General features: G+C 38.4%; 1 protein-coding gene across 1 annotated transcript in view; it reads right to left on the reverse strand.

Moving 5' to 3' along the window:
- Positions 1 to 14,840, reverse strand: part of TRDN (triadin) — a 221,117-nt gene that overhangs the window by 87,199 nt on the left and 119,078 nt on the right. Inside the window, exon 17 of the mRNA XM_071547897.1 lies at positions 2,721 to 2,756. Within this exon, the coding sequence (XP_071403998.1) occupies positions 2,721 to 2,756 (36 nt within the window). The remainder of the gene's footprint in view (positions 1 to 2,720; positions 2,757 to 14,840) is intronic.

Below are 14,840 nucleotides of genomic sequence, written 5' to 3' on the forward strand. Positions count from 1 at the left end.
AAGGTGAAATTGGGTTATTTCTGCAAAATGTACCCACAGACCAGGTTATACCAGGAATCTCTCTCAATCCTGAGGAATGGAGGAGCATTAGAAGAACATCTTCATGTTTGATCCTGCACTTGAAAGAATAACAGATGTATTTTCCTACCAGAGAGACAGGCCCTCTCAAGGCATTTAACTGTAGTTTTGTTCTTTGTCCTTTCATGAAGCACTTTCACTGTACTCTGTTTGCTGGTAAACATGTCCTTGCAGAATGAAAGTCCAAATGACGAAGGGTATGTGCATCGCCAAGTGGATTAGGGAATCTCAGCCCTTGATAGAAGAGTCTAAGTAGTTTACTAGATTTATTTACTCTTTACTAGTGTTTAGTTAATTGCTTTTATCCTCAGGAACTACCAAGACAGACTGTGCTTAAACCTCAATAATTTAACAGATATCAATAAGCTAAACTCCACCAACTGTCATAAAGGAATTTTTGTATCAACTAGATAGTCCTGTAAATTAAAATTCACATTTCCATCTTTTGAGAGGAAATAACTAATCATTTTAATCACAAGCTGAATTACAGAATGCCAAAAAAATGTTAGTTAATCCTTCACATCTGCCACTGTGTTATTACAAAGAAAAAGAGCATGGCTAAATCAGGAATGTAATTTTGAGTTTTTCCCTCCAGTCTTTTGAGAAGTTCATAAAACATGCATAGATTGTCCTGTGAAACAGAATGAAAACAAAATATACTTTGCATGTGTGGCATTGTTTTGTTTCCATCCATTTAAAAGCCCCCAGCAGATAATTATATCCCAACTGAGTTATTATCACAGCATTGTAATTACTTGGGGTGCTCAACCCTCCTTCAGGGAAATACGTAAAAGACCTCGAGGAAGGATTTACTTAGTATTACTGTTCTAAGTGCCTGTTCTTGCAGAAGCAAGAGATCCAACACATATGTTATACAAATATGAAGGTGGACTTAATAAAAAAATTGCAGGACTCTTTCAAGTCACTTCTGAGCTCTCAGCTGGACTGTTGTGGACAGTGAGACTTTCTTTACTTTTCGTTCACAACAACTATGAAAACAAACCAAGTTAGGATCCTTTTGGTTCTACAGAGATTTTTATTTTCATTTTGAATATTTGATTCCTGAGCAACTGGAATAACTATAACTGAGAAAAAAAAATAAAATTAAGGATATGTTTGATCAAAAATTTTTATAACATTTATTTTTGACATAAATGTTCAGTAGCATTGAAACAAAATTGACCAATGTTTTAAACTTTCTTTTGCAAGCATTCAGTTTGTAATTCACAAATTGTTTAAGTGCTAATAACTCTACATCTTCACATGAACTGGTTTCAGCTGCAAATTTCATAATGGAGCTGGGAATTTTTTCTATGACAACTGCTGGGGAATTCTCCCATGAAAGGACTCATAGAATGATTTGGATTGGAAGGAACTTTAAAGGCCATCTAGTTCACAACCCCTTGATGCTGACAGAGACACCTTCCATTAGACCAGATTGCTCCAAGCCCCACCCAACCTGGCCTTCCATGGATGGGGCATCCACAACCACTCTGGGCAACCTGTGCCAGAGACTCACCACCTCATAGTAGAGCTTTTTCCTAATATCTTATATAAAACTACCCTCTTTCAGTTTAAACTTAATAACCCTTGTCCCAACACTGCATACCTTTGTGAAAAGTCCCTCTCCAGCTCTCATGTAAGCCCCCTTTCAGCACTGGAAAGCTGCTATGCAGAATCATGGGCCCAAATTAATAGATCTGTTAAGACCTGCTTGCAAACTGGCAGTTATTTCACTAACAGGATGTTACTTGTAGACTAAGTCTGTTGAATATTTTGTTAAATATTTCTCCAAAAATTTAACAAGAAACCAATGTATAACCTTTTCTGAACTATCAAAAGAAATCTTTTAATCAATTGCTGCAAAACTGAGGTTGGCAGGAGTTTTTTTCTGCCATGCACATCAGGAAAGATCATATATGGAGATAGGATTCAGTGCATTCTTTAATCATGAATTTAAATAAGATTTTGAAGACCCACAGTTTCCCTAATTTTTCTTATACACCATACTTTCAGAACAGAGCTGAGCAGATGAAGTCTTATCAGAGAAACTGTCTTACTATACTTACTGTGTTGAGGTATTGCTACTTGCAAATATGTAGAAAAGAAAGACATTCTTGTGTTAACAATACCACGTTCTCAGAGCATTTTGCGGTTATTTTTTTCAGAAAACCCTAACTCTCCTGTCTCCTCAGAAGTCTCTCAAAAATCTCTCTGTTAGAATCAGAAGTAACTAGGTAGGCAGGGCTCTTGATTTGCACTTGTGAAGATGATTTTGGTGGTCCTCAGCATGTTGAACTATCAGTCTTCTCAGCTCATTTATGAAAATTGCCTCCACTGGCAGCACATTCAGCTGAGACCTAAGTTTGACATTTCCTTCCCCATGAAACTTTTGCTTTTGAAGACAGTGATAGGGAAGAGTAGAAGGAAAAACTGTAAGTCACAAAGAGGAGTGAAGAATTAAAATAGGATAAGAATGGACTTAGAAAGTAAGAGGCAGCAGAAATCTAAATATGTAATTTTTTTCAATTTTAAAGGGTGCAGCTGCTTTCTTTGTATTTTCAACAATTCAATAAGTATTTTTGGATTATTGAAATGTACTCCTTGAAACTGCATGGCATATAAAAAAGATAGCTTCTTACTTTTGATTTCTTTGGACATGGCAGCTTCTTTTTTATCTGTAAGATAAAAAAAAAAACACACATATGGATAAAACACAGGAAGGATATAGGTAGACAGAAACCTGCAGTGCATTCTTTAGACATGAAATATATTATTTGCTGCAAAGTGCATTTGAACGATATGGTGACTCAGTTCACCTCTGTTTCTTTCGTGGTACAGTTACACTAATTTAACCCTAAGTGTAAACACAACATAACCTATGTGAGCATGAACAGTTTTATTTAATTTCTGTATAGTAATCCATGACATTTGACATGTGTTTGAGTACAAGTACTGGCTTACAGTACATGGCTTACAAGTACTGGCTGACCTATGATTGCTCTACAAGTCCACATTGTAAGGTTGCATAAATGCAAGGGAAGATGCATCAGGAGCCTAAGTATAGAGATGTAACGAAAGGCACTTGTTTCTTACAATTGTTGACAATCATACAACTGATGCCTAGTTTGGAAGGCTTCCCACCTAGCACCTTTGGAACCTGGAGAAACTCAGTCCTGCACATGGACCATGTAAAAATCTGTCCCTGGGTGATTTAACTAAAATTTAAATGACTCAGCTGAATCAAAATGCATCATGGCCAGGAAGTCTACCAGAAAGACTTAACCAGACTGTTCAGTCTCTCTTCACTTAAGGCAGAATTTTTGTGCCAGTTTTTTGTAGAACATGTTTTCTGATAGCTAATATTTGGAATCTTTACTAAGGAGTTATAAATTTCACTAGTCTCACCTGTACAACTAAGAAATAGTTCATGGAGGTCTTGTGAGACAGCAGCAAAGGGGTGCATAGAGGCAGAACTTACTCCTCTGGATGGCAATGATGAAATTAGAATTCTCTCTAATAATCTACAGTGTGTCTGAAATATAGGCAGGATAATGCTTATGTCCACAGCATACACAAATGATAAATTAATTGTGCTCTTAATCACTAATACAAGAAATACTTCAGGGCAGATATTGCCAAATTAAGTTGCTTGCAAACCCAAGACTATCCCATTACTACTAAAAATACAAGGTTGCTTCAGTTTCTGTTGCTTTCTAAATTGCTGTGAAGAAGTTGATACGAGATAAGCTAATGCAAATGACTGCCAAGTAGTCTAAAAAAAACCCACCACCCTTGAAAAATTTGGAGGAAATACATTTCTGCTTGGGCGATATGCTGCTCTGAACTGAAATGCTTCTAGGTTAATCCTCTGCTTCCACTAACTCTCTGTGAAAGCATGTTTTGCAGGCATTACTTCAAAGTATGATAATTACCACGTTTAGATGAAATTAATCATGAGGCAGCTTTTAGCCATGTTATCTGGCTAAGGAGCCTATTGAAGCCTTCAATAAATGCCTATCAGTTGCCAGATATGGAAATTTTGAAAGGTATATATTGCAGGGATATGAATCATTTATCAAAATAATCTATTGCTGGAGGTTATAAGAAGTAAAGAAAATTGACAGTGTCATTTACAATAACAGTCTGGATCTAAATAAAGCCCTCAGGTTCTTTATTTCCTTTTTTCATATAAATTATAATTTATTAAGACAACATACTTTCATATATTTTAAAGCCATAATTTATGTTCAAGAATGCCTCAGTACTCTGGTACGGAGTGTGGTTGGTTGAGTTAAAACAAGCTTCAAAAATGGAATATTTCAAACACTGCTCTGAAGTGAATTCCAGATCTGGGGTTCACAAAGCTTTTACACCATTTTTAGCAATGGATTTATAATGCAGTGTACATTGTACATTTCAGAACAGGAGATCTTCGGCAGCTCCATACAACCTATATTTTTGATATCTAAAAGCAAGTTATGGGAAATTGCACTCTCTTGAAAGGCTTCTCTCTACCTTTCCTTCCTAAAAATCTCTCAGGCATAAAAAGGGTATTTAAAAAAATCTTACATTAAAAGTATTATTCAGAAAAATTAATATTTCAGAGACAATACATTGATACCTCGGATAGTGATGCATAGTTTTACATAGCTGGCTAAAATCCCTCTTACTCTTGGAAGCCTTGTTTTATATTTTGTATCTAAACTAACCGGGCGGTCCCGTGGTGTAATGGAGAGCACTCTGGACTCCAAATCCCAAGGTCATGAGTTTGAGTCTCAGTGGGGACCGTCCCCTGGCACTTCAATGCCTCCCTGCCATCCGATCCTGTCAGATCTCGGATGTTCAGCAGGGTCAGCCCCAGTTAGTACTGGGTGCTGTGACAGTCCCGAGGACTTCACTGTCACTGTCCAAGCTCACTGGGCTGTGGCAGATGGACCTCAGAACTTAAATGGTGGGGCCAGTTCTGTGCACACTGTGCCTCACCTAAAAAATCCACTGCGCAGGCTGGAAGGGCACACCCATGTGGGGAGAGCCCTTTCCAAACCTTCTTTTTGGTCATACATACATACATATACATACATACAAACTAACCTTTCTATTTGAAAGCCTCCCAAAGAACTTGATGGTAATATCAATTTTACAAACAGAAATTCATTTCAACATCGATGGGAAATGACAGTGTCTGAACTGAGTGATAGATAATATTCTAATTAAACATACTGTAACCCCATAAATTCCTCCATGGCTGATCTGGACTAAGTACCAAGACCCTGGAGAATTACTAGATGCCTCTGAAAAACATGATTCACTGAATCAGAAACTAAAGAGAAATTTAAAATGTTAAGCAGTTGCTAAAGGAGAAATTCTTATCCTAGACCTCAGCTAACACTTTTAACTCTCTCTGTCTTTAACTGATGATCACATACCAGAATGGCTAATGGTCTACATGTACCCACAGAAAATAAGTTGTGTCTTGAAGATGCCTCACATGATGTGACCATAGCTCTCAAAGAAGAATGTTCCTAATAAGACACACAAATCTTGCATCATTTCTTGCCTCTTACTGTTTATTTTGCATCAGGTATTCATCTTGTGATTAAAAGTGGGAGAAGAAAAAGAGAAGAGGACAGAAAATGAGCAGAACTTCAAGGATCAGAAAGAACTGTGCTGAAAACATTTTCCAGTGCCCTGAAATGAAAATTGTGTTGATTTTCCAGAATTAAAAAAAAAAAAAAAGAAAATAAAAAGGCTCCTGGCTGTTATTATCAACCAAAGCACAATTGAGTGCATGCTTTGGGAACTTGGTTCTGGCTTTGCAAGTGGAATAAAAGAGCAGAGCTTTTACGATACCACACCTTACAAGTATGACAGCTAATGTTCCTTTTGCTGCCCTGAGCAAGAGTTCACAAGCGTGGAAATAAAAATAATAGCAGGTGGCATCTGATGGCTGAGAACTTCCATCATGTGAATCGAAAACATAATTAAAGTCGCCTAGAGACCAGTCTCACTACAGTCTGCTCCCAAGCTAGCAGATGTACCAGAATTTAAAACCAATTTATTAAGTAGCAAGATTTGCAGTTTATGTGATTTACAGTGGAAAAAGAGGAAGACACCCCAGATAGCTGAGCATTTTGAAAAATAAACTGCTATTGAGCATATAGCAATTAAACAAGCATTTTCAAGCTTCCTATTAAAATACGCTGTGTTCTAACATTTCCTTTTTTTCATTTACTTGGGGATCTTGAAACCAGTTTTCAAAATATAGTATTGATTTCAACTAATATTACAACAATTCTGAGAAGTGTTCAATTCTGAACTGTCTTTAAGGATTTCTTATCCATTTGATATTTAATTTGTATTATTTTTGATAATTTTACACTAATTACATGTCATTCATGAACCAATTTTAACCTTACCACATCTAAAAGCTTTTGGGAGTATTTTCTTGTCCTAGTTCAGCAGGAGGTACCAGCTAACCCTGTGTGGGGGTGATCAAAGCTGTGTTTTCTACCCCCTCTATTCATTCCCCAAGGTCAATGGGCCATTAGCAGCAGCTGCCCAGGGAGCCATTATCACCTTCACACCCAGCCTGAGGGGGGCGGAGCTGCTAATGGGCCATCAACAGTTCAACACCCCCTGGCTCCCAGAGTTAATCACCCATTGTGTGAGTCCCCGCCCAGGGGGAGGGACTGAGAGCTCCCTGAGGGTACATAAGTGGTGGGTAAGAAGACCTTGGGAACCTCTTGTCGGATCCAGAGCAGCAGCAGGACCTTGACAGGAGGAGATCACTGCTCTCGCCCAGACCACAGCCCTCGCCTGCACCAACAGGTTTTTTCTTTTCCTTTTGCTCTGGACTTGAGGGAACCACAGGGGTCTCAGCACAAGGGCAAACAAACCCCCCTTGGGTTTGTGCCCCAGGACACTGGGTTATACTGCTGGGGTTTTGTGAGTTGAAAGCAATTTTCCTTGTGTGTCAGTGTTGCTATTGTAATATTATTATTAAATTTTAGGTCTGACTTATAATCTCTCTTGTGGCGAGTTCATTTCCCCTGCTGGTTCACCTTTAAACCAGCACATTTCTGTATTTTGATTTCAGTCACTTCTGAGACAGATGCTCACATAAAGGGGAGTTTTCTCAGGGTTCTGCTGTGTTCTGTTGTAATGTCTCTCTTTACAATAGAGATTTTAAAAATTCCATATTCCATAAATTTAAAGCAATATTGTTTCTTCTTTTCAGTGGAATTAAAATCTAGGAAAGTTCTATCAAAATTGGTCCTCTTAATGTAAGATTAAATTTTTAATATACTTCCCCAAAACCTTAAAATTCAACATTGTCATAAAAGAGCTGTTTAGAAATATCAACATTTTTCCCACATGAAAAGTTCTGTGTTTGGACCAACACTTGATTTTGTTCCCTGGGTTAGTCACTGAGCATGGTATTGCCATATGCTCTGTGACAACTACAGACAAAAAAACCTCCTCCTGCCTTTCCAAATATCATTTCTTTGTGAATATATGGAAAGCATCTCACTGTACCGATGAGTCTGAAGATGTGCACAAGGTAAAGCAAGGCACTACTGCTTCAGAGCTGTTTCTGACCCATTTGGTGATTGCAGGTAACTCTCTGACCAGAAATAAAATAACCTCTTTGAGAATAACTTGGGAATAACAGGGAAATTTATTAGCAAAGGCCAATAAGCCTTGAATCCCAGACTGCAGGTTATGCACTTAAAGCTCTAGCCTGCAGAGATTTCACCACACAAAATGAGGGGAAACTGCAGACGATGTTATTATGGCTGGATAAAAATGGGCAGATGTGGAGCTTCTAGAAGTTAAAATCAAATTTTCTCAAGCAACATGAGACTGGACTATAAGAAAGAATTCTTTAAATATACTGTTAACGGATGTGGCATATAGAGTGGTTTGAATAGTGTAGGACTATGAAAAAACAGTCAACTAGTTAACATTCTTCTCATTTTCTATTGTTGATTACAATAGAAAATTGGTGATAATACTCTTAAATTTTGACAGATCATTTTCCATTGAAGCAGGAAAAATATTCAAGCCCTTCCACTCTGTGTGAAGGAGTGCCTTTTCACCTCACTGTCACCTCTATTTCCTCCCCATTCACAGTAGCAGGCTTTTTGAAATGTCTTCTGATCAACCCTTGTATGTGTTGCTTCTCCTCTGCACTATCTCCTCATATGATCATGTCTATCACCATTTACAGAGCAGCTCTATATTCTGCAGAGCCAGAAAATGCCTGCAAGCTCTGAACAGCAGAGCGTTAGAGGCAGGTAGCAGCCTAAAGCCCATATAGATTTCCAGAAAATGGTGTGGCAAGGCACATGGATGAAATACTAAATGTTACCTCAAACAGATTTCCCAAGATCATTTAAAAAGATCGCTCAATAGAGAAAAACAAACAAACAACAACAAAAACCCAGACAAGTAGAGGAGGGGTGTGAGGAACAAGTGATCCAGTTGCACTTTTGCTAAGAAACACCTGGCCAATTTCAACTGTACCAGTGATTTCATGGTTCCATTAATTGGCGATTTCTCCTTTATGCCTTGTACTTGCTGGAATGGATTCAGTGTTCTACCACCCTGATCCCTGCAGAGCAGGTGGAAATACATTCATGTCTGTGTTAAATACATGCTCATGCATGAGCAGTATCCTGGCTTGTATCAGAAATCCTGTGGCGAGGACTAGGGTAGTAATCATTGCCCTGTACTCAGCATTGGTGAGGCTGCACCTTGAACACTCTGTTCAGTTTTGGGCCTCTCACTGCAAGAAAGACAAGGTGCTATCCAGAAGACAACTGAGTTAGGGAAGGGCTTGGAGCACAAGTTGTATGAGGGGCGACTGGGGGAACTGGGGTTGCTTAACCTGGAGAAAAGGAGGCTCAGAGGGGACCTTGTCACTCTACCTGAAGGGTTGCAGCAAAGTGAGTGTCTATCTCCTCTCCCAGATAACCAGCAATAGAACAAGAGGAAATGACCACAAGTTGTGCTAGAGGAGGTTTGGACTGGATATTAGAAAAAAAATTTTCATGAAAAGGGTGGTCAAGCATTGGAAGAGGTTGCCCAGGTAAATGATGGACTCATGATCTCTGTGTACTTAAGAAGTGCACGTGTGGCACTTGGAGACATGGTTTGGTGGTGGAGATGGCAGTGCTGGGTTTAAGGTTGAACATGGTCATCTTAAAGGTCTTTTGCAATCTAAAAAAGTCTGTGTTTCTATGTTCCATTTTTTTTCTGTATTCATCAGAAATGGTTTAAAAAAGCAAAACTTCTGGAACATGATATGAGATCACAGTCATCCACACACAGGAAGCTGTAAGTGTAGTTAATAACAGAAGCTGCAGTCATTTCAGGGAAAGGTAATCTTCTTTTATTTAGCTAATGTAAGCAATAACATTACCTAAAATTTAGGAATCAGATATTTTCCTGGAATAAACTGGCATTTGATTAGTGCAAATATTATAAGAGCTGAATATTTTCTTCAGCATTTTTTATCTTTTCTTGAAATAGCATGGGGGATACACTCTCTAAATTTTTCTTAATAAAGCTGAGCACCAAAGCCTTTTGAATGATCCCGAGAAGTTAGAAGGTTTTTTCAGCCAGAATAGGCTTTGTTTATGCTATGCGTCCTTGTGATATCTTTTTCTATACTTCTCAATACCTTTCCATTTATTTCTTTCTGTTGGACAGATGACGTACAGAGGGCATCTACAGACATTATCACTGGGATGAAGATATTTTTCATATTTCTGAACATAGATGCCCCTGTGAAAAGGGATATCTTAAATAATGAAACACCTGTTCGTTCATCTTTATAGGTGACACACTACTCTAATTGCACTCTTGTAAGTGAAGCAGAATCCATGAGAAAAAACCCTCATGCAGAAAATATGGCAAATCAAGCTTAAAATCAATGCTTTTATAACTACAGTTATGTGTGGCTCTTCCATTAAAGAATATTTGCCTGCTCTATTTTCCTAATCATTCAATAATACTTCATCTGAGTTAGTCTCTCAGAGTTACATATAGCAAAGCCACAAAGTTGGCTCTGCTTCTCTGCTTTTTGAAAAACAAATCAGGAGAGCAAGGGTGGCCATTGGGAACATTTACTGAAAGGTTAAACAATTGTAACTAAGATTGAAATGTAAGGAATGCCTGATTATAAGTCAGAAATACCTTTGATCTATGAGTATTTCTAGGGGAAAGGTACACAAGAGACTGAAGTATACTTTAAATACATGAATGTCTTTATCCAGTATGTGCTCATCAAAATTTACTAAAAGCTTTTAAAGATTCATTTCAAGGTCAAGGGAGAATTTTCTTTTTTATGTGTAAAGCAAAAGAAAGGAAAGAAAAACAGCCTGATCCCAGACTCTGAGGATTTCTAGTGACTGACTTTAGCTGTGAGTCAAGCCTTCAACTTGTCCATGGAGCAACAGCAGAAAATAGATAGCACTGCATAGCTATTTCAACCTGTCTTATGTATCTGTGTATGGGTATTTAACACAGAGTAATTATCCTAAATATCAGGCCTGCTGACTCAGATGCACATCTTATTTTGAGGGCACAGAAATTTTTCCTTCATTAAAAAGATTAACTTTGCGTTGTTTGAGGCATAGGCATATTCTAATCCTGTTACCTCTGGATGTGACTGGAAAAATAAACATTGCATTAATCTCTAGACCAACATAAACAGGGTTGAGGCAAGAAATTAGATTCTTTAATTAAAGCTATGCCACCCAGCTGCTTGCGCAACACAGATAGTTTGTTCTACATATCTGAAATACCAAAGGCAAATTGTTTATTTGGTTACCTGTGTGGATTTTAGATTGAATATCTATCACCTTCAAGCTTGATTATTTCTAGTATCATACCTCCCCAAAAAGTTCTTTATGAGATTGACAATAGTGTCAGAAGAGATTGCCTGTCAGACACTAAAATGACTCCTATGTTTTGCTCAAGGAAGATTCTCTTTCCAACACATCCAAAAGTGAGTTGGTAGTATAAGCCCAAGCCTTCTCCCTTTTATCTGAATTTATTAACGGCTTAACATTGCTGATTCTTTGCCAGTCAGGTCTTACCAATATCATTTGCCATTTCCCTTTCTCACATCACTCCCTACTTTGTGTAGTCAAAGATGGAAAAGAACAAACACAAAACACTAGATCTGGACTGAGCAATACTCAGCATAGCCTTGAAAGCCTTCAACTTCCAATAATCAAATGGGTCACTGAAAAGTGAATAGGTCTTATTCATCGTACTACTAACATTTCATGAACAGGGCAGGCACTGCAGATAGTGAATATTCAACTTCTTCTATGCTGGAGCTTTCTTTGCACAACATATGGAGATGTGAGAAGATGACTGGTGGTAAAAAGATAATAGTATGGAAATTACAGGGGGAAATTGGGTTGCTACACCCTGGATGAAATGTTGTCCACATACTTGATCTCAGACACGCATAAGGGACTGAATGGAGGGTGGAATGGAGACACCACAGCCAGGCTCTGCCAAAACTCTTTCAGAGGAGGGAACCTGGTGGTACTTTCTAGCTGATAAGTTGCACAGCAGCTGAAAACCAAGGAAGATAAAGGAACATGTACGGCTGTTGAATGAGCAACTATAGCAAAATCACTCACCTTGGACTGATGCATGTCCCCATGCCAAGGTTATCTCAGATAATATACCGAGATATCTGCCCCCAAGGTACAACTACGCCTCACTGAGTAAGATATATATGACTAAAGCCACTCAAGCTCCGCCTAACCTTAAATAAATAGTCTAAAACTAAGTTAAGAATGGGAGAAGTTAGGGAAGGCTCTATTGTAACTTCTGGGATCAGCCCATGGACTGAACCTGTCTTCTCCCCGACAGGGGAACCAATTAGTTAAGAACTGTACTCTATGCAGGCTGAATGATTATCTCTTTAGTATATTATTTTGAATATGTTTTTACAGTCAGATACTATCAATGGCAATCTTTGAACCTTAACCTATCATTATGATATTAATAAGGAGTGTCATTCTGTAAACTATTGAGCCCTTCGTAGGTGCTAGCAGTTTCTGGCAGAGGAAAAAGGTGTGAAGACCCAGAAGAGGGTCTCTCTGTTTGGTGTGTGACCCTGAACAAGTCAGTCAAATGGCCCTTCACTTTGCTTAACCGACCAGTGAGGAGTCCCCATAATAGGATGATGACAAACTGGTTGGGCACAAGGGTCTTGACTTTGCTGGGGCAGTGAGACACTAACCAAATATTAAAGGTTTAAGAAAATCTCCTTTTTTTCATGTGACAGTGGGCAAGGATGGGAAAGAAGATGCAGTTTCCTCTAAAGCTGACTCACAGTGAATGAAAGATGAAATCAGTCTTCTACTCCAGTCACCACATCAATTGCAATGAAGCCTCAGTCTTAGACTGAGGTAAAGGAGAGACAAAGAGAAGGCAGGAAAAACTTATTTCTGACTTTTTCTCTCTTTGCAGTTCATCTAATATCTAGCTCTTGAACACTGAATCCTAACCATGTCCTGGAATGGCAAAAGTGTTTGGTTTTGTTTTGGTATAAATAGTGTTACCATTCCCTGCTGAAGGACTCTTTCAACAGGCAATAAGTGACCATGCTGACCTCGCAGCCTCTACTTTTTTACGAAAGCAGTTTAGGGGCTCAGTCCTCACAGAAAATCAATGGGAGTTATGTGCCTGGCCTTCTGTGGCATGTTCGTAAATCCCACCTGGTGCCGTGCTACATCTTTAGGCACGCTCTGAAATCATGGTGTTGATCACTGATGATAATGGAGCACAAAATTCAAAGTCCACTGAGTGCTCTGACGTTTCAGTGTAGGACATATTAGATCTGCCTTTTGTCTTCATTCAGGAGGAGACTCCCTTAACAGCCAGTCATATGGAATCCATGGGAATTGCCTTTCTGCTGTGTTAGCATCTCTGCTCTGCTGGATTTTTTGTCCTGTCCCTCACCTATTTTGATTCTTCTGTTTTTATGTGTTTGGGTAGATACAATTTGATTTTTACTAAATAGCCTTATCTGTCTTGTTGATTGCTGGAAATTCAATTAGAAAAGGAGAAAAGTAATGTAGTAAGGAATTTCTAGTTTTCCAAAGAGCCTGTGAAATAGTTGTCTCTGACTGCATTCCTGCATTGACTCTTCACTGCATTCTCTTTTAGTTTATCATGTGTATCTCTGAGGATACACCTCCATAATGCTCAAGGCTACAACACAGCATCAGGTTATCTAGTCTGACACTGTTGTCAGAGACTCCTATATTTCAGCTAGGCACCTTTTCAGTCTGATCTGTATCTTCTATTAGGTAAACAATCATCTTCTGCAGACACCAGGGAAAGCAATATCCACTCTGTGCTGTAGTAGTTTATCACTCTTAGTGTTAAGAACATGTACCTCATTTTCAGTTAGTTGCAGCTCCCAGTCATTCATTCTTGTTTAACTCTCCCTTACTATGTTAAAGGGAGCTATTGTAGCCAGAATCTTTTTTTTTCTGCAAAGGTACTTAGTACCCACAATAACAAAGTCATCTCTTTTTGAAGAGATGAATAGAATACTTTATTCTTCTATGTGCAGAAAATCCTTAATTTGTAAATAACTTGAGTGACTTTTTTCTCTTTTCCCAACTTGAACATGCAAATTGCAGTCTCTTCAATGATTTGTACACAGGTGAAGTGTGGCCATGGTCAGTGGCTCCTGTCACAAGATTTTTAATTTCATGACTGTATGAAAAAATACCAAATTCAATTTGCCATTCTCATTGTCAGTTTTAAAGCTACGTTCCAGATGTAAATGTAAGTGGCAATATAATGCAATAGGCCATAGGGAATTGGGCCCTGAGGTTAGAAAGACTATATTTGGGTGAACAAGAGAACATAACTCTGAGTAATGGGATAAAATTAAGCAAGGGAAAATTTAGGCAGACTGGAATGAAATACTTCTCAACTGTGAGATCTATTAGGTTGTAGAATAATCCTCTGTGGGAATTGATGGAGGCCTAGTTACTTCAGACATTTAGAACTAAACTGCTGAAAACACTTGAAGATATTCTGTCAGAAATTATCCTGCATTGCTAGAAGGAAGGATTAGATGACCTAGTAGGTCATTTTCATCTCCACTTTCTGTGATTTTGTTGTACAAAGCCACCAAAACAGGAAATTTTTATCAAAGTCAAGAGATGCCACTAAACCCTGCTTGTGTCAGAGAAAAAAGAGTGAATTACATCACTTGCTGATAGTTGTGCAGGAATCTTAATCCAGTATTTCTGTGGGTTAGTAAAAACAACCAGTTCTGAGGGCTGCGTGCATAGTTTGTGTCTGAAAGCAGAACCATCTACTAATGCAAAAAATGTGAGGGGAAACAAGTGAGTTATGAATAGGATCCCGGAGAGGAGGAGCAGGAAAGAAAAAATCAGAATGGGCCTTCTTCATAATAGTGTCATGAGCAAGTTATTAGTCAGGAATGGATCAGCCTTTAGTAGAGGACATGAAATCTGAAGCTGCAGTCATCCGGATGGGAAAACGAGATGTTTTTTTATAAGCTTTATTGTATGGGCATTGATTCATATAATGATATTATCAATTGAAATAATAATTAAGATGAAACTAAAACCTGAGTCTTTAATAAGGGCTGCACGAACACATAATAAGCCAACCCTAGACCTCTGCAGAAAATGTAAAGTGGATGATGAGTCTAGCAGAGGAATCTGTTGAAAGAATATTGG

The sequence above is a fragment of the Pithys albifrons genome, chromosome 2, assembly GCF_047495875.1.
Source record: "Pithys albifrons albifrons isolate INPA30051 chromosome 2, PitAlb_v1, whole genome shotgun sequence".
In the NCBI taxonomy this organism is placed as follows: Eukaryota; Metazoa; Chordata; class Aves; order Passeriformes; family Thamnophilidae; genus Pithys; species Pithys albifrons.